Source organism: Chelmon rostratus, chromosome 10, assembly GCF_017976325.1.
Source record: "Chelmon rostratus isolate fCheRos1 chromosome 10, fCheRos1.pri, whole genome shotgun sequence".
In the NCBI taxonomy this organism is placed as follows: Eukaryota; Metazoa; Chordata; class Actinopteri; order Chaetodontiformes; family Chaetodontidae; genus Chelmon; species Chelmon rostratus.
This window is the reverse complement of record NC_055667.1, coordinates 12,536,146-12,556,454: the sequence shown is the minus strand read 5'-3', so window position 1 is coordinate 12,556,454 and position 20,309 is coordinate 12,536,146. Positions and strand designations below refer to the sequence as shown.

The 20,309-nt window shown below is 41.5% G+C and overlaps 1 protein-coding gene and 1 long non-coding RNA gene across 2 annotated transcripts; one reads left to right on the top strand and one right to left on the bottom strand.

Moving 5' to 3' along the window:
* The first annotated feature begins 128 nt into the window (after positions 1-128).
* emc1 (ER membrane protein complex subunit 1) lies at positions 129-10,612 on the top strand. Its single transcript, XM_041945373.1, has 22 exons — positions 129-247; positions 749-876; positions 989-1,054; positions 1,142-1,235; positions 1,322-1,450; positions 2,373-2,499; positions 2,606-2,755; positions 2,955-3,122; positions 3,272-3,343; positions 3,606-3,704; positions 3,842-3,938; positions 4,648-4,764; positions 5,500-5,699; positions 5,919-6,068; positions 6,381-6,542; positions 6,810-6,929; positions 7,336-7,473; positions 8,057-8,230; positions 8,484-8,694; positions 8,810-8,894; positions 8,991-9,120; positions 9,366-10,612. The coding sequence occupies exons 1-22, from the start codon at positions 156-158 to the stop codon at positions 9,543-9,545; spliced, it is 2,889 nt and encodes a 962-aa protein (XP_041801307.1). The 5' UTR covers positions 129-155; the 3' UTR covers positions 9,546-10,612.
* Positions 10,613-14,239: 3,627 nt separating this feature from the next.
* LOC121613415 lies at positions 14,240-19,628 on the bottom strand. The gene is made up of 3 exons (XR_006007184.1): positions 19,535-19,628; positions 14,989-15,146; positions 14,240-14,336 (listed from the first exon to the last, which is right to left on the bottom strand). It is a non-coding gene; the product is annotated as an uncharacterized LOC121613415 (long non-coding RNA).
* Between the last annotated feature and the right edge of the window lie 681 nt (positions 19,629-20,309).

Sequence of the window (20,309 nt, the reverse complement as noted above, 5' to 3'; positions counted from 1 at the left end):
TTACTGAATCATTATCACATCACTGAATTACGTTTATTAAAGCTGTATGTCTTTTTAACCCATAGGTGGCAGCACCTCTCAGTTACAAGACAAAAAGGAAGGCCGTCAACTTCCGACTTCCTCCTCCTGAAGAGCAAGCCAAAGCAGCTGCTGCAATGGCAAAGCTAATTTTGTTGTGTGTGAATTTTGTCATGTTGTACAGCACTGTCAGGGCTGTGTTTGAAGATCAAGTAGGAAAATTTGACTGGTAAGAGGACTGTAGAGACTGATGAAATATTTGTGCTATTTAGAGCAATGTTTTAATGTAGAGCTGCTAATGCTAACACCTGTCATAGCCACTAGCTGCGACCCGGTGTGTTTGAGGTGGACTTTGTTTGAAAGAACAGGCCAAAAATTCTGACACAATGAATACAAGAAATTTTACTTTGTTGCTTACTGTAGGTGTTCTTGGCTTGTTCGCAATTTTTAATATGCCATTATGAAACCAATGCTCCAGTAAGTTCACTAAGTTACAGCAAATGTGATTGAAATTGCCTCTAAGCATTTGGACAGTATTGTAAACAATTTGAAAATAATCAGTATACCCGTGTATATATATGTATATATTATTATTTTTTTAATTTGAACTGTGTGTCATAACACTGGTGTTTGTGATTATTCCTGGAGTGATACAAGCATTGGTTTAGCCGTAAGTGTAAAGTACCTTGTCGACCTTCTGACAGCTTGTTCTCTGGCTTGTGATTCACAGGAGACAGCAATATGTTGGCAAGGTTCGCTTTTCCCATTTTGACACACACTTGCAGTCATCCAAAAAGGTGCTTCTGGCAACAGAGAATAATGTTTTTGCTGCACTCAATACTAGGACGGGAGACCTCTGTGAGTATTGTATTTGTCTGTTGTAATAGCTCTATAGGTTCAGAAAGACAATCTTCCTCTCAGGAGATGTACTCTATTGTGATATTAGTATTTATTCAATGTCTTGTTACAGTCTGGCGACATGTGGATAAAACTGGGCCAGAGGGAAACATTGATGCTCTTCTGCAACATGGACAGGGTGATTTTGTCATTGCAATTTACAATACAGAGATTTTATTTCCATTACTGAAAGCAGATAACTCATTGAACTGTTCTTGCCTCCTAGATGCTGTGTTGGTGGTTGGTAATGGCCGCCTGCTGCGCTCCTGGGAGGTAAATGTTGGTGGTTTGAACTGGGAGATTGTGCTCGACTCTGGCAGGTGATTGCTTCTTTGACCGGCAGTACTTGTCTTTACACTTGTCTTTAATTTGATCAGATGTTAACTGCTTTTGTTTTATGTTTAAGTTTCCAGTCAGCATGTTTAATTGGACAGCAAGACAACGTGAAACACGTGGCTGTTTTGAAGAAAACTGTCATCTCTCTCCATTACCTTTCCAATGGTCATCAAAAATGGATAGAGAATCTACCAGAAAGGCAAGTAGCCATGTTTTGTTGTTAGTGGGTGAGCATTGAAGCACATTTTTTGTCTATACACAGTCCTTTTATTTTAAGCCTGTCTCCATTAACAAAATGTCTCCCCTGAAATCTCCAGATCTGTTTGAAAATATATAATATAAAAATACTCTGCTTTGAATAGTAATTTGTCTCGTGGTTTTTCCACCAACAAATGCAGTTACATAGATAAAGCATCTCAAAATTACATCTACTCCATCTCCCTCATTGAAAAATTCTGCATGCAAATATTGTTCATTTCTGGAAAAGGTTTCAGGTTTCCACATCACATTTGCCTAAGTTTCCTACTGAACTATTACCAGCTCCGAGCTATTTAAGATATCATAAATCACACTTGTAGGTACACATCTTAAACTCAGATTTAAGGTGAGTGCAGACAAACTTTTTCATACTCCTTCAGCCGATGAATGTGAAAACAGCCTTCTGGTGTCAAACTCTACACATACATTGTTCTGCACAGTGACGCTCAAACAGAAACATGAAATAACAATAAGTATGCTTGAAAGCTTTTGTAGGAATACAGTCTACATCATAAGATGCTGGTAGTGTTTGGCGTAATACTGTGTTTGGGGAAAATTATAACAATTCATTTGAAATAATATCATGAAGGTATTGAATCAAAAATGATGTTGGATGAAAATTAATAGAAATAATTTGAGAATTATTTAATGCACTCATTCAAGTAGTAACTCCAAGATTTGCAAAAATCAGGTCGAACGTGAACAAATGGACGTCTTTATCACAATTATGAATTCAAGCATGAACAGGATGCAGCGCATAGAAACAGATGTCTGGTATATAAAGGCAAAAATCATTTGTGTGCTTAAGAACAAAGCTGGCAGTATAAAAAATGTTCAACTATCTGTCTCGTTCATCTCGACAGTGAAATCGTGGATTACCAGGCTGTGTATTCTGGTGGAAATGGTGAAGTGTATGCGCTGGGAGTCGTTCCCCATTCCCACATTGCTATTGTTGCTTACAGTACGGAGGACGGAGAGATAATCAAGCAGGTAATCTCGATTTATAGTTGCAGAATAAAGTAAAATACATCAAGTAAACCAAACTAATGTTTAACATGAATTAAATCCCACTCTTGTTTGGATGTGCTGTCTTCAGATCTCTGTCGAAGCTCCATGGCTGTCCAACATACAGGCCAGCTGTGCAGTGATCGGCAAGGGGATGCTGACGTGCGTAGACCCTGCAGCTGCGTCCCTGTACATGCTTGATTTGCACGTGGACTCACAGATGACCCAGCTCCCCTTGCAGGTATACACCAAATTAAACCTTTTCCTGTTGTCAAATTGCCCTGTGTATCCTATGCTCTGGTTTGGGTAGGTCTCTCTTTCTCTCTTGTTACTCTGCATTTCACGATCTGCACAGTGGAACGGTCTCTCTTCATACCTCTGTTTCTCTGTGTGAACTTGTCACCGTTTTTCACAGTGTGCTGCCATTTGTCTTCTTTTAGTCACTGGGACTTGAAGTCACCCCCGGCTTCCAACCAGTGTTGGTGTCCACCCAGCCCAACCCAGCACGACAGCCGCTGTCCGAGTTCTTCCTTCAGCTCGGGCCTGAACACTTCCTGCTTCTCCAGCTCAACAATGGGCAGATAGTTACACTGAGGGATTTCAAGCCTGTACGTAACTGCTTCTCTACCTTGCATATCTCTCTCATGCACGATCCAGACTCAGGCAATTAAAACCCAGACTACTTGTTGCTTGTAATGTTTGGCATCCAAAAATGTTGGGGCTAGAGTGTTGATGATGAATTTTTCTCAATTCATAGGCCATGCTGGTTTCATTTGCTACCACTGGAGAAAAGACTGTCGTTGCTGTCATGTCACCCAAGAATAAAACTGTGAGTTTATTTAAAATCATACACTCAGATCTATATTAGTATGTGGTTTGCCTTTGTGCTAACTATGGTATATGTCAGCAGGTCTTATAGTCTTTGTTGTCTCTTTGTGTGCTTGATGTGTGATTCACATGTTGATTTTGACAGATTAAAATTGTCGTTGTTAGGCTTTTTATGTGACTGCTTGGAAACAAAGTTGGAGATATTTTTCAGGTTTATTTTTAGTCACTGTGAAAGTTATGATGATGTTTTTGCTTCCCCACAGGCCTGCAGTCTTAACCTCTTTAATGCAGAAACTGGGCGCAGACTTCTAGACACAACTCTGATTTTCACTTTGGATCCTAATGGTGGGAAACCAGAGAAGGTTTGTCTAAATTTCTTCGGCTGATATCTGGCTGGTCAAGTCGATAATATGATTACTCTCAGAGCAGATCAGTCTAGTTTGGGAGAGGCTTGAGCTCATCAGGCATTTAGATGTTAACGTTTTATTCTTTCTTCCAGCTGTATGTACAGGCATTCCTCAAGAAAGACGACGCCGTCGGCTACAGGGTCATGGTGCAGACAGAGGACCACACACTCACTTTCCTACAACAGCCAGGTACAGATGGCAAAAACAGGAGGCTTTGCCAGAGTTGGAAAGAGTTCTCTGTCTGTCTGCGCTGGTTAATGTTGTATTGACATGCGTTTCCCATCTGCCACTGGGTCTTTTTTGATTCTACCACTGAGGGGCGCCAAAGTCAGCATTTTAAAGTACTGCTCATAGTCATAAAATAACAGACAAAATGAGTGGACATTTTTTATTTGACCAGATCCCACAAGAACACACATGTCTTGACGTTTTCTTTTCATCATGTGTGAAAATGGAGGCCATGCCATCCTTTTACAGATGTCTGCAGGTGGTGGGGTGTAGGCAGTCACATGGGATTTATAGCCAGCAGCCAAAATCCAACTGGTGAAATAGCTTGATTTATGTGTCACTGTGTTTACTGTTGGGATCAAATACATCTTTCCAAAGTGCAGGGAGACTGGTGAGGCATGATTTGCCTCAGGATAACATTTGGGTATTCCACCTCTTAATCATCACAAATGCTGCCAACATCTGACCACTATGTGGAACACAAACAGGCTCTCAGTTTTCATAATGTTCACATAATCTTGTCCTTTCCACAAGCATGAGGGGAGAGAGAAAAAAAAAAAAAAGCTTGGCGTTTTAATTCATGGAAAACGTCAACACAAACTGCATACTGTCACAGGGTGTGGAAAGTGGAATGAATGATTGCAGAACAATTATGAGTCTTGTTTTCCAGGGCGTGTAATGTGGACAAGAGAGGAGGCCCTGTCAGATGTGGTGACAATGGAAATGGTGGATCTGCCTCTCACAGGAACGCAGGCTGAACTGGAGGGAGAGTTTGGCAAAAAGGCTGGTAAATGTCAACCCAAAGTCCCTCTGTGTTTTTTTTCCTCAGAAGTTTCCCACTTTAAACACTAATCTCTGGTGTGGATTAACATTCAGTATTGTGTCTTTTATTCTCAGCCATTCTACAATTTTACAAATCTTATATGCCTTAAAACTTGAGGCAGCTGTCCAGTTCCTAATCCATTCCATTTTTATCCTGCTTCCAACTGCTTAGCGCCTGCATGTAATCATCAGTGTTTTAGTTTTTTTTATTTTCGAGGTTGCAGCAGGCCTGATGGCTGAACTGATTCACTATTCGCTATTAGCTTCACTTTCCTTTGTTTTTGTCCTGCTTTTATTGCTGCGTTTGGATTCAGCCATTCAAGGTAATACTCTTCTCTTCTTCAGTAAAACTTATTTTTTTATTAATTAATGGGTCTTAAGAAACTTTCTAGTCACCCTGCGTTGTTTGATTTCACCTTTAGATTTAGTCATATAAACCGGATTTGTTCTGGTTTGGTTTCTTGCATTGTTTCATTGATGACATGAGAGATAAGCTGCTAAACTAATATTCATTTACAATATTCTAGAGTTTACACCCATTCCCAAGGTACACTTGTGCTTTGCCTGCATTGACAATACCACAGTGTGCACCACAAGAAACATCTAATAAGCTGTGATTCTCAAATTACGTCCATAAATGTGAATTAAATCCCGAAAAAGTCGTAATGCAGCTTCTGTGTGCTCACTGTAATGTTTCTAGATGGCCTGATGTCCATGGTGCTGAAGAGGCTCTCCTCTCAGCTCATCTTGCTACAGGCCTGGATCGCCCACCTTTGGAAGCTGTTCTACGATGCACGGAAGCCTCGCAGTCAAATAAAGAACGATGTGACCATCGAGAACCTCTCCAGAGACGAGTTCAACTTGCAGAAGATGATGGTCATGGTCACTGCATCTGGGAAGGTACGAGACCAGAGCTCTGCCCTCTCATTTAGCTACTGTTTTAGTCGTGTTTTGGCAGAGATGAGCTGTGCTGCACACTTGTGGTCAGGTTCGTTTGTTTTGTCTGCGGTTGGGCAGGCCTAAAGTGAAATGGAACACTAATAAATAAACTCAAGCAGGAGTCTCTGAAAACTCTCATTTTTTCTGTATAATTCATCCTTTGCTTTTTTTTCTGTAAAGCTCTTTGGGATTGACAGCAAGACCGGCAGTATTTTATGGAGACACTACCTGGACAACGTGCCACCTAATGCAGCCTTCAAACTCATGGTGCAACGGACCACTGCCCACTTCCCTCATCCGCCACAGTGCACACTACTCATCAAAGACAAGGTATCTAATCACCACGGCTCTGAGCTGTGTGGTTAAAAAGCTTCTGAGTGGGAGTCGGTTTCATTATCTTGTGGGTCAGACAAACATAAATAAAGCAAATTACTGTGAAATCAGCAGATCAATTTGTACCTCACATAGATTGGAGGCAGCGAGGGAGGAAAGCTTTTCCAGCATAAGCATGGCAAAAGCTGAAGACTTCCTTTCCTGCAGCAGCACTTGAAATTAAAACATTGGTCTAACCTTTGTTACTGAAGAGGCAGTGTGTATTTATTTATTTTTGCCATTTGTTATTTTTTTTTGTTCCATTTTTAGGACACAGGCCTGGCCGCACTCCATGTATTTAACCCCATCTTTGGAAAGAAGAGTCACATCGCTCCACCTGCTCTGCCTCAGCCAATACTGCAGTCACTCATGCTGCCTCTCATGGACCAGGATTATGCTAAGGTCTTACTTCTCGTTGACGACCAGTACAAGGTCAGTGGCAGACTGTAAACCTCCTCATGCAAACAGATCAACATTTTGCATCAGCTAATAGAGAGAATGTCTCAAAGTCATTTTTCTCTCTGTATTTACACCCACCAGACCAACGCTCTCCTGCTCAAGTCTTTTCTTCATTTAGTTCTTTGATTGAGTCTCTATGTCCACATGTACTGCATCAGTACCACGCAGTACAAACATGTAGAAGTTAATTGTAGTGGATTTCTTCTCTTCTTGGAAAAACTGTATCGTATTTTTCCACAGGTGTCTGCCTTTCCCTCTACCAAGAATGTGCTACAGCAGCTCCAGGAGATGGCCTCGTCCATATTCTTTTATCTTGTTGACTCCAGCCAGGGAAAACTTTCTGGCTACAGGCTACAAACGGCAAGTGAACTAAAGAGATTTACACAAGTTTTAGGAAGCCGAACCACCACTGGTCTTTGGCTTTTGGTTGCCATAGATGACAACAATAGATACCATATTTTTCTTTTCTATTTTTTGTATTTGTGTTCTATATTTCAGTCACAAAAGAGTGATCAGGAATGCTCAGATATGCAGTATGTTACATAACAAAGGCTTCCGAGACCAGGAGCCATTTTTAGAGTGTGTTTTGATTTAGTTTCTCTCCATTTGAGTACTTAGCTTTTAGTGTTGAAAGTTAATGGACAAGCACAATAATGTTTCAAATATTCTGACAATGGGCATTCTAGCTAGAGGTCTATCTCCCTTGAAATGATACTTAAAGCACAGACAACAGAAAGAATAAATCTGGATGTTTTTGTGTGCTCAGGACTTGTCGACCGAGCTGATCTGGGAGGTCGTCATCCCGACCGAGGTACAGAGGATCGTCTCGGTCAAAGGGAAAAGGCCCAATGAGCATGTGCACTCCCAGGGCAGAGTAATGGGAGACCGGAGTGTCCTCTATAAGGTATGATGGCGTCTGACTAACACTGTGGAGGGGTGTGAAAGTTTGACAGTGATATCATTGCTCTTAATGATGCTGGATTTGGTCAGAGTTGTCTCGGCTTCTCTGTTTCCCACGTCAGTCAGAAATTGACGAGTCACTGATGTAGACTGAAAACTCATCTTTCCAAGAAACTCTGTACCTCATGTTATTGTTTCCCTGGTGAATCATAGCTCTCTCCAGCACTGACTCTGAAAAGGAATAAACCATGTTTTTTTCTGCTGGGACTCTTACACTCCTTCCTGTAGTTTCTGCTAATATTTTTTTGTGGAAAGTCCAAAGCCTTGTCGAGGCATTGTGGAGACTGCAATGTTCATTACCACCATTATCCACTATACCCCAAATGTTAAATATTTGACTTATTTGTCAATCAGAAAATAGTCCTTAGCAGATGACCCAGAGTATGAAAATTCTTTCTTTACGTTGTTAGTGAAAGGTAGGGAAATATGCATTTGACTACAAATTTGTGCCCATGAACAGAGCATATCTTTCGTATCTTTCAACCTTGATTGAGACGCTGTATTGTGTTTTTTGTCATTTCTTACAGTACCTGAACCCCAATCTGCTGGCTGTGGTGACAGAGAGCACAGACATGCATCAGGAGCGAAGCTTCGTCGGGATCCTCCTGATTGATGGCGTTACTGGTCGCATCATCCACGAGGCCGTACAGAGAAAGGCCAAAGGACCGGTGCATGTTGTGCACTCTGAAAACTGGGTGGTGGTGTGTATAATTGAATGCAAAAGTCAGTCTTATGGACAGAAATAAAAATGATTTCATAGTGTTTTGTTGCTCTTTGCTCGCTTACAGTAAGCATACGTAGTGAGGTCACTGCAGCTGTATAAAAATGACCAAGCACCCACATTGTAATCAGTCATTGATCAAATTAAGAGACAAATGGGGAAGGGGAAGGCTGGTGATGTGGTCATGTGATATCACTACTGAATGTGTCCCCTGCCTCTGTTTGACCCCGCAGTATGAATACTGGAGCACAAAGTCTCGCAGGAACGAGTTCTCTGTAATTGAGCTGTACGAGGGGATGGAGCTCTACAACAGTACTGTGTTCAGCTCACTGGATCGTCCACATGCTCCACAGGTGCTTCAGCAGTCTTACATTTTCCCCTCCTCCATTTCTACCCTGGAGGCCACGCTGACTGAGAAGGGCATCACCAGCCGCCATCTGCTCAGTAAGTTTCAGTCAGGTCCAGTCAGTTAATTTTTCCCTTACGTATTTGAGAGTTACCCATCTTTTCTGCCCATTGCCTTTTTTAAATATTTCTTTTTGGGGTTTCTTTGTGACAGTTGGCTTGCCATCTGGAGGGATTTTGTCATTACCCAAGATGTTTCTTGATCCTCGGAGGCCGGAAATAGTAACTGAGCAAAGCCGGTGAGTCCCTCAGGTTTGCTTTAAAACATTTCAACGACTTATGTTGTTGTTGTTTTCTCCCTGTCTTTCTGTCTAACCTGTTCACTTGGTCTCCAGTGAAGAGAACCTGATACCGTACGCACCAGAGTTGCTGATCCGTACAGAGTGGTTCATCAACTACAATCAGACTGTTTCAAGAGTGCGAGGAATTTACACTGCCCCCTCTGGACTGGAGTCCACATGCCTGGTGAGTCACGATACTGACAAACATTATGTGAGGAAGGCAGGAATTTCTTGTTGTAGCAATTGTTATTTATTATTTTTTACTAGTTTAGACCACCCGCAGGAGAGATTTATTTAGACACAATATTGAATAATGGTCTGAAAAGCTCTAGGAGAGCCATAAAAAGTTCACTCGATCCAAAACAGGTGTTGATAGCACATTGTTTTCTCCCCTTCAGGCAAATGTAAATATGACTTTTTTCCTTGCAGGTGGTGGCATATGGTCTCGACATCTACCAGACGCGGGTGTATCCCTCAAAGCAGTTTGACGTGCTAAAGGACGACTACGACTACATGCTGATCAGTAGTGTTCTCTTCGCCCTTTTCTTTGCCACCATGATCAGCAAACGCCTGGCAGAAGTCAAACTGCTCAACCGGGCCTGGCGGTAAAGTGACCGTCAAAATCCCATCTCTGACAGCCCCGAGGCTGCACAAAGGACCTCAGCCCGAGGAGATGAAGACGGCTGGGGCCGTGCCTGTAGAAGAACACAGGTCAAAGTTCAATGAGGCCCATAAGGAACTGCAGGGGTGAGGGAACGGTGGGGTGGGGTGATGAAAGGAGGGGTTAGTAAAGGTTTTATGTGTTTATTTTTTAACTTATTTTGCAAGCACAAGGAATAATTTCACAGTAGAATTAACTGTTTTTTGTGCCATGTCATTTTGATTCGATGTTTAACACATAACAGATTACAAATGAATGAAAACAGACTTGGATTTAATCAGCGGAGTTTGGAAATTCCTACACATGTGAAAGTTAGATACTTAAACAATGTTAGTTTTTTTTTCCAAGATTACGTTTGTGACATTTCAGCTTCATTAGATTGTTATAATGGAGACTGTTAATAAATGTGGAGGTCAGAGAAAAGGGAGACAGAAGATGAGAGCATGATTTGGTACGATACGACACTTGTATGGTCTGTACGTTTAGCCTGCTGAATCATCATGATACTCAAACGCCATTTGGTTTGACGGCAAATGAACTGTGAATATGAAGTGTGAGGAGATACTGTAGCATGGACAAGGAATGGAGGTTGAAGACTCTCCCACCAAAGGCACCGTCCCACTGTCATCACCATCGCACGCTTGATGAAGGAAACTGTCCGGCCTTTATTTTCTCTACATCAGTCATGTTGCAGCTCATACATTCATGCTCTTGATGCTCCATTAAAATTTGTCTCAGAACTTCAGTTTGTGTTTTTTCTCTGTTTTCCAGAGCTTTCAGAGGGAGTGCAGAAAACCATTCTTTGTAGCCCCCAAAATGCTTGATTATAGTGAGAAATATTGATTTTTCAAGTAGAGATGGTGTTTACTTATAAACTACTGTTGCTTTAACATGTATTTACCAGCTGCAGGTTGTCATACATTTTCCAGAAATGTGTTTATCAACATATGAACTAGTAAAATTGGCTAAAAAAACATTAAAAAAAATCATCAGCCTTGTCAGTTGGCCAATAATTACATTATTAATGATAATGATTAAAGCTGATTGGTACCCATTTCATTTTGTCTGTGTCACTGTCTGTTTTATCTCATAAGAGCAGGACACACACTTAGATCTTTTTTTGTATGTGAAATTTCCTGGAACATTTGCACCTCAGCAGTCTCTGCTTCTTTCCTTCTCTGCTTACGGTTTTCTTTAAAGATTTATGGGGCAATAACATGAGCAAAATAAAGAGGTGATATGTTTCCTCTATTTTTAAATCAAGGCTGTACTCTCATGAGGATCCAGTGCCAAAAAAAGTGGTGTGGAAAAAGGACATTGAGCATATTGTTGAAGGAATAAGTTATTTTTATTACTATAAATAGATTAAAAACACAATTTTACAATGATTTACTTGTGACACAAACAACATTTTGAACGTACAAACAGCCTTTTGCTTGAACCAACAGAACCTTCATGAGAACTTCCAACCTGTTGATGTACCAAAGGTTGTAAACGGGGGTCCGCACCTCAACAGTGTAAACGTAACATGATGTCCATGCCAACACACAGAAAAAAAGAGGCATTAAAGGCCCAATCTGTACTTTTTGACCATATGTACATTATTTGAGCCAAATACGCACAGATAAAATAATCAATCATCATGATTAAAAGTTTGACAGCTGACCATAATTGAAAATAAGGGCCTCTTTTGCTCCTGTATATAAAAACACTATTGATGTAAAACCTTTAACAGCATCAGAAAACATTAAAGACTTGCTCTTCATATGTATTAAAAGACCTGTCAGTCAATTTAAGGGTGACAGCAGGTTTCAGTCATGTGTTCTGAAGTCTGGTGGTGGTGGGGGTGGTGGTGGTCTGTCTATAGTTTCTTTCAACAAATTCAACTTTGTGCACAAAAGCATAGAATATGCTGCGAGAGTGGAAGCCTGAAACGAGACCGTTGAGCATTCTGCAGAAGCTTGGTGGAACTTTGAAATAATAACATCAGATTTTTGAGAGTGAAAGCTGGGTAAGAACATAGTGCACAAAGAGCCGGCAAAAGGCAGTGAGTGAAGGATTTTATCAGGTGAGGTGTTTGATATCACTGTCGTTCAAACATGTTTCGGTTGTGTTGTGTCGTTCTAATATGAGCCACACGGCTCACTGTTAAATAAATGAGAAATCTTAATGTGAGAATGATTCTGGAAAACATTAAATCTATTACATGATACTTTAGATTTCAAGCAGCATTGTCATAAAAACTAACACACATAGGATGAAGAGTTTGGTACAAGCCCAGCTTGTACATACAGTAATTATTTGCTCTCTTGTAAGAAATGTAGTATTAGCTGAGGCTGTTTTAATGATGTGAGCACATGGCTGTCAGACTTCAAAAATAATGAGTGAAGGGACACGTTCCCTGTGAGAAAACTGTAATATGTCAGTAAACCAAAACTGAAAATACTTACAGGAAGTAAATATTTCTCCATTATTAGTGAAACAGGAATGATGTTTTCTAGGTTGATGTCGAGGAGACGTCGCTAAAATACTGACCGGTAAAATGTTCAGTTAAATACAGACAAAAACCTCACAGTGTTGTGTGACGTAAGGGATCTTGGAACGCACCAGTCATAGAAGACGTGTGAATGTAGCATGTAGATGTTTCCACACTGTACAACGTGGTTATTTATGATGTCAGTCACAGTTTTGTCCTCATTAAGTTTCAGACAGTGACATAAGTGAGAGTTTCTATCTGTTCTGCCACATGCTGCTGTTTCCCGTCCTGGCTGGTTCACTCAGGAGTCTTTCTCGCCTTTCTGAGTACGCCGGTCGACCCGGCGGCAGGAGGATGTAGTGCGTAGTGCTGGCCTGTCTGCCATCCTTCAAAATAGGAACAATGCAGGGAGAAAACTGACCTGCAGGTGGCGCCCTTTCACTCTGCTGCCTCTGTAATGCCTTACTCACATATTTGGGGTTAGCAGCAAAACTCTGTGTGGCAGGCATCACGCCATTGATATAAATTGGAAGGCTTTTGGGGCTCGGGGTACGTGGTGGGCAAGGTGGGACTAAGGGGACTCTTGGAGGAATTTTGGGAGGCTTGTCTTCCTCGTTTGTGCTCAGAGCCCTTGAGAGAGCAGCAGGTTTTGGCGGGATAGGGACACGAGGAGGGAGTTGTGGCTTGTCAGCGGGGCAGGCTGCAGTGCTGCTGTACTGAGGCTGGAAAGCAGGGCCTGGACAGGAAAACCGGTGTCTGGAAGATTGGTGTTGATCTTTGCTACACAAAGTATCTGACACCACAGGCTGGTGGTCTTCTCTCTGGAGAGCTAGTGCCCAGATGTTGGCTCCAAACCCACTTCCTCTACCTGTTGGTCTGTCCTCTCTGTTTGGCCAAGAAAAAGCCATGGAGCCAACCCCAGCACCACCACCAGCCCGCAACGAGCTCTCCTGGTAGGCGTAATTTACCTGGCCACAGTCTCTGTTCGTGCCCCTGTACATGGCCTTCGGGCAGCTTTTGGGCAGAAGCCGCCGCCGGTCACTCGTAAAAAACTCCACCTCACTGTCAGCTGCCTCATCTGACATGAGCTCCTCAGGGTCAGGTAGTGGCGGCAGAGGTTTGGCTTCTCTCTGGCAGCCTCCAGACATTGTCCGTCTCTGGGAAGAAGGGACCACCTGGTCTCCCTCATGGGGCTGCAGCGTGCTATCAGAAGTTTGGCGGTAGGTATCAGAGTAGAAAGGAGGCTGGGAGATGGAGATGCTGCCTGGGAAAGGCACAAACAGTCAGGTATTAAACAACTGTTTTCATGAAATCCCGAATTGCACTGTGCACCAAGATACCGCTGCTTTGCTAGACAAGGTTTTGCTATCACTGTTGTTTCCTTCAGTGGAGAAACAATTCTCAGAGGAAGAAACATGGAAAACAACTTGCAGTGAGAAAAAAAAACCTCTTAACTCGAGTGTAGTGATGGTGTAGGAGGGAAAAAATACCAGGGGGAGTGGGCTGCCCACTCTGCTTAGAAAAAAACCTCCTGTTTTCCTGAAGGTATCGTACAGGAAATGGGAGCAAAAACATGTTGAAAACAACCTCTTAACCTATCACCTTTTTCGTCAAACATCAGCCACAACACCCTGATTAACACAGGAATCATCACTATCTGCGGGGCAGGCCATAATCTCAGCGGAGCTTCCCATGTCCTTCTCTGTGGAAACATCCGACGTGCCCCAGACTACAGGAACAGCTGGTGACCAGGGAGCAATAGCCCCCCCCTTCACCCCGCTCTCTCCTCTGCTACACAGCTCAGTGCAGTGATGGTAAACTCCACTAAACCCTGTCTACACACTGTTTTATTCGTCAAACAGGGTTTAAACTCCAGCTAGTGCAGCCAAGACAAATTTAAGAATATAGATATATGCTAGAAATGAACCTTATTATAACAACATTAAGAAAATTCATGGTTTAGCATTTGCAAAACTTTTGAAGCCCTTGTCAATCCCTTTAAGATTAAAAGTAGGGAGTCAAAATGTCAGTGGCTATAAAATATCATCAGTGTTTACAGATTCACATTAATATTATAATACTCACAAGAAATATTAACTGAGAAGATGTCAGATTTAAACCATCACAAATGTTACGGCATATGAATCCAAGTTTGTGTGAGAAATTCTATATAAAAGACTCACCATTGAATTCCTCGGCCATTCGCTGTTGCTGGAGCTCTGTCAGGTTGTGTTCCATGTCAGCACTCAGACGGAAGCACATTCTGCAAATAAAGAGTGGTTGAGAACTGTGCATGTGTGTAAATCATTCCCGCACATAACCTGACATGAGTAAGTCATTAAATGTGAAATAACAAGCATGACATGACATATATGCTTTAACGGAACATATGCTCTCCCCTCCTACATGGTTATTTCTGTTGTATAACAGCATTGCAACTCGCAAACATCAGAGCCATAGTTGTCATGTTCGTTTGCTATTTATTTACCTTATATCGTCATATCATATTGTGTTCTCCATATTACCTTTATATTAAAACTGAGTCTCAGGACAGAGGTTGTCATATGTCGTACAGGTTGTAAAGATATATCTGTGATTCTGGCTAATTTTAATTAAATGAACAGCATTAAAGAATATGATGGATTGGATGGCCTTTAAACAACTGCATCACAACAACAGATTTAAAGATTTCTTTTCTTTCTAAAGTGACAAACTTGTTGATTTTTATTTTTCTGTTCACACATGAAACAAGACAAAATAATAAAAAATGTTTTTGTGCCAAGTATTTAACATGAATTGAGTGATGCTCCCGACATTGTATGATGAAAGTTGAACAAGTGTTTGTATTCTCACACTGTACAACAATGAATGTTCACATTTTTGTTTCTTTTTGTATTAGAGTGCCGTTTGCGTACCTGTTGAGGTCATGCTGTCCCCAGTAGTTGTTCTGACTCCCGGCCATGTTGTGGCAGAAACTGCGTTCTTAAAAAGCATGAAGGTCTGTTTGGTATCGGTCTAAAGCTCCAACACAGGTCAGCTCCATCAAACCCATCATTTTAGCAAGTACCACGAGCTGTTGGAGAGAAACAGAAAAATAAGTGGTGCGGGATTTAAACAGCACATCTGTTGCTGCATAAGAGGAAAACATATGCTTTCACTTCATGTCATAGCAGGTGTGTCAGAATTAGGCTTTAAACATAAGAAACATAAAATGAACCTCCACATTTGGTGTTTGCATTACATCCCTCCTCTCACTTGTTCCAGTCACACCTTCATCAGCGTGAAACGCCCAAAAACTGGGACTATAAACAGTGGACATCTGGAACAGAGTCCCATCCAGCACACCCAGCTGCACGCACTCATCCTACCAGGCATGTCAAAGGTCAGGACAGATACTCTAGAACAAATATTTAGAGGCTCAAAGCAAAAACGTATAGATTAAATTATTTGTTATGAATACAGCACGACTATCACTACACACCTGCTGTATATTCTACCTGATACTACCTGTTACTTAATGGCAGCACATTTCTCACTCTGTGAGTAAATAAAAAGTATTTTGTGAGCGAGTAGGCAAGAGATTTTTTCTCGTTGAATCGGTCTTAAATATTTGCTTGGCACAGTAAATCATTTCATATTCCTGAAGCACTGCATTGTTTTAGGTGAGCCACTAAGAAACAGCAGTCACATCAAAAGCCCAGTAAACGGCCTCAGTCTGGCAGCTGCTATCTGTATCTCTTTGTGGCTCCAGATTAAAGCCATTTGTCTGATGTGCAGGCTCAACCTCTGGGTCAGATGTGGGAGGGCAGCAGGACTCCTCACCCTCCTTCCTCCCCGTGACCATGAAACCCCGCAGTATCCGCCCTTACAACAGGGGCTAAGTGTGCAGCATTTCTGTGATGCTGACGGACACACTCCACCACTCAGACGGCACACCAAAGCGCAACGCCTACAAACACACTTAGGAAGGTTTGATTTAGATTACGGATTGCTAGATATTTTTGTGTCGGAAATAACCAGTCGTTCTAAAAACACATTTAAACACTCTCCTCTGCAGAGCAATCAAAGAATAGTTTGTACACACAAAAATTGTCATATATTCAGTTTAAAAAGCTAATTAGACGTGTCATGCCATAGTTAAATTCATCATTATCTCATTCCAGGAGATGCATCGATATGGAATTTCAAGGCTGCTAATAATAATTACCTGTTTGTTGTGGCCGATACCAATGCCGATAATATTAATAAGATAAGTGATAATATTAATACGAATCCCCACACAGTTTTAAGCGCTGTCCCTGGCCCACAGCCATGCTTTTTCTTAATTATCAGCCAATAATATATCAGCCCCCGACACCATCAACCTGCTTTTCTGTGAAAGGTGACAACGGCCTTGCCTCCTTGACTTTACTCACAAGGTGGAAGCTCAAAGGTTAGGTCAAACCAACCGTTTGACAACTGAAGAAGTTTGAAACTGAGTGTCAGCAGCAAAGCCCACAAGCAAAGAACTCATTCCCTTCCAGACTCAGGCAGGGATGCTGTCCAGCATCCTGCGACCGTGACTCTGTCAAGGCGGAAGTGATTTCAGTGATGTCTGCATTTAGCCTCAGGAACAGAAAGCACCAGTCGTCCCTTACTAACTCGGCCCTCCTACTTGTCCAGAGGGCAAAGCAAGGTCTCAATTTTACTATCACACCGCAATCTTATCCTTCAAAGTCCTGCTTTGTTTCATGTCACCAATAGGTCTTCAGTCGATGTGGGAAGCAAACAATGCGGAGCATGCATAATGCAACAAAAAAGCCACCACAAACAAAACAGCGACCCATGCGTCTATTTGAATATTTATGTCATCCTTAAAACAACCGACTGTGGCGTCATTTCCGCCAGTGAGCCTCGGAGATGGAAGACGCTGAACAATTATGAATTCTACCAGCAAGTACTCAGCGTCCATGAATGGGGCCACTCTCAAGCATGAATGGGCCTTTGTGTCACTTTGGTGCGCAGCGAAGCAAGCCTGAAAATACAAGTGAACTCTCCCATGAGGTTAAGACTGAAGATACGCCATGGAGACAAGCAGACATGGCCAAGGTATGAGCCTGTGCTGCAAATCCCCTGCAGGACGATTGTGTGTACTGGCACCGTTGAAAGGACAAGCCAGAGGCTAAAAAACAGTTTGTTTATCTCATGCAGGAGCCTTGATGTGTTGTCCTTGGCTGTTCCCATCTCACGTCAGGCAACAGGCCATTCACTGCCTGGACCTTTACAAATGATTTAATCACACTGCTGGCATAAAGTACGTGCTTCACATCACCTAATTACAACTTGTTGTAAACTGTACTGGCCAAGTAACACAACATGAGTGAGCCACAATACTGAAAAATGCAGCAGTATGTGATTTAAAAGACCAGTTCTCAACACCAGTATTTATGGCCTAGATGAACCAACAACCATAAGATCTAAATCGACAAGTGTAGCTGGTTTTATCAAAGGGAAGATATCCACATGTGTCACACAGTGGTACGGTTTACTAACAAACCAGACCTGTTGCAGACATACTGTCTACTCCACATACATCAGTTTATAATGGGTCAGATGTGTGAGGCCGGGTCTGATAGATGTAGTTCATTAAGAATTCATTACATACAGCATGGTGGAATGAAATCAGTATGACCGAACCTTGTGGCAAGTGGGGAAAAAATGGGGTTTGTGGTATCCAGGTTTAATTCTCTTATCGTTTGAAAAAACAAAACAAAAAAACACTGATCCTCAATCTCTTGAGCGTATGCAAAATGTTACGGAACAGTTTGCTTCACGGCTGTGACATTTATATTTTTATATTCAAGGTCCATGACTAAATGCTGCATATAATAATAATAAACTTAGTGCTAACAGTGTGAGGGAATTTTTTCTTCCCATTTTTATATTCTGTTCAGCCCACCGTGATAATATATGGCAAACTCTGGGCCAATATAAACTTTATTAGCTATAAAACATATATAGAATTGCTTGATCTTTGAATTTTTAACCTTAACATTTATTTTGTCTTAGTGTTATTTGCCACTGAAGACTATGGCATCTTGCATGGTATTATGTAATGTGAAAAATGAAACCTTTGCATATAAATCTTTGAATCCAGACGTGAGTCCTCCCGACCATGGGACTGATACTGGTGAATCATAAGTCTCTGGGATTGGCTCATTTCATACGGCAGTTTACATAATATATATACGTATGCACTCTGTTATATAATCTGCTCAGATTATTAAGAGCCATATTTGTGAATTGAAGATGTTTTAAAAGGTGTTGCTGGTAGAAAAGAAAAAAGTCTGTCACAACCAGCAGGAGTGACAGCAAGATACCCGGGATGCCGTAGCAAATTTGCCACTTTGCCACAAAGCTGACTCTGTAGTGCTTAAAATGAAATAAATCATTCAGTTATTCAAAAATTTGCATCAATAATTTTGTAATATTACTATGTCTATAGTCTAAAATTCATGTAAAGGGTAGAAAAGCAACACTGGGTTAAAGAAAAACAGCTTCATATTTATGCGCTGAACTATTTACGGCTATCCAAAACTGCATTTCCTCTAGCAAGTTCATAAGCAGCTGTCAAATGCAATTGCCTGGAGAAATAAATTAAAACTTATCAATTTAAAAGAGAGCGAGAATACTGATTTAACCAATCTTGTTAAGCAAAAACACTAAAATTTAATATTATTAAAAATGTTCAACATTTGCCAACAATTCCTATACTCAATACTACAACAATTTTTCAGTGCATTTGAAATAATATCGTTAAAAATTAAAATACATGTTCTGAGTTCATTTATAACGATAAGTATGCGGATATCCATAGGCTACATGTAGATACAGCTACAGATTTAAGGATGTACCGATAGACAGATAGTCAGTAGGTACACATATATATAAATAGAGCAGAGAGATGGCAGATATCTAAAACAATTTAAAATAATTACCAGTGCAGAATTAACGCTGTTTATTGCAATTGCTATTAAACTGGACCAAACTCCACACACTGACTAAGCTACTTTAGCTCTCTTCAGCGCCCACTAGCGGCTGACCGGGGACGAGCAGAGCAGTGCAGGACTCACCCATCCCGCCTCGATGGGACTTCACTCGGCGGACGGCGGTGAAGTGTGCAGCGTGTCAGGAGAACAGTCTGTCCCGCTGATTACGGCTTACTATAATCCTGATAGACGAGCTGAATCAGTCCTCAAACAGTTGAGTTAAAGGGTCTGTTCAAAGACCTTTCAGAGACACGACAAAAGTCGCTGGAATTTTGGACCAACGGTCGCGTCTCACGAGCCTTTTTAACGTCGAGTTCGCCGCGAGGGATTCAAGCCAGTGCAGCTTTTAAATAAGCTGCCTCCTCAGCTCACATCCCATAAAACACTGCCCCTGATGGCCCCGTTTGACGCATTAAATGGAGGCAAGTCTTACCATGAAAATGCAGCCTTCTTGTCCATCAAGTTCAGCCGCGGCTCGGTCGACCTACTCCTGTCCACTGTGAGGAAATCTATGTGTACAGTACGAGCCAGTCTCCCAGTGAAAACTGAACCATGTGCAACATCCCTCCTCTGTCAACAACACTGGGAGGTGACACTCATTTTGTCAGAGTGACGTGGGTTTCCACATCTCCTTATAAATGCATCCAGCTCCCCGGGCAAGCTGCTGTAACTCCACCCAAATCAGTCTTAAAGGGGAAAAAAACCTAAAAAAAAATACAGGCCATTAGAGAAAACTAAACACTATTAGGAAAAGCAGCCTGTGGCTTATAAACCAGCAGTGGTGGTGACTGGGTTTGGGTTTTTTTTTATACTTTATTTGTGACTTATTATCAGACGGATTTTTTGTATTTTTTGGATGATCCACTACATTTATCTGACAGCTGGTTACTTTGCAGATTTAAATTTCACAGACACAACACATGATAGTCTAATAACGTGTATTCATTGGTCTTGATTAAACTACAGAACATGTATACAACAGTGCACAAAAAGTTGAAATCGGCACTTTTGGACCATTAAAAAGGAATAATAATCCAAAAACATGGCCATTTAGCATAATTTGCTATTTTACTTTCCATTCTTTGGTTTAATTTGTTGCTGCTTTTGTTGTACTTTTACTTAGGCCTACATCCAGGACTTAGACTAATACTGGAGTGTTTAAAGCTTCTGAATACTTCCTCCAACCACTGTAATCCAAAGAAGTTGTC

Coding starts and splice junctions, on each gene's coding strand:
- emc1 (XM_041945373.1), top strand. CDS start 156: ATGGCAAAGCTAATTTTGTTGTGTGTGAATTTTGTCATGTTGTACAGC. Junction 2,500..2,605: donor ACGGAGAGATAATCAAGCAG/GTAATCTCGATT, acceptor TGCTGTCTTCAG/ATCTCTGTCGAAGCTCCATG. Junction 2,756..2,954: donor TGACCCAGCTCCCCTTGCAG/GTATACACCAAA, acceptor GTCTTCTTTTAG/TCACTGGGACTTGAAGTCAC.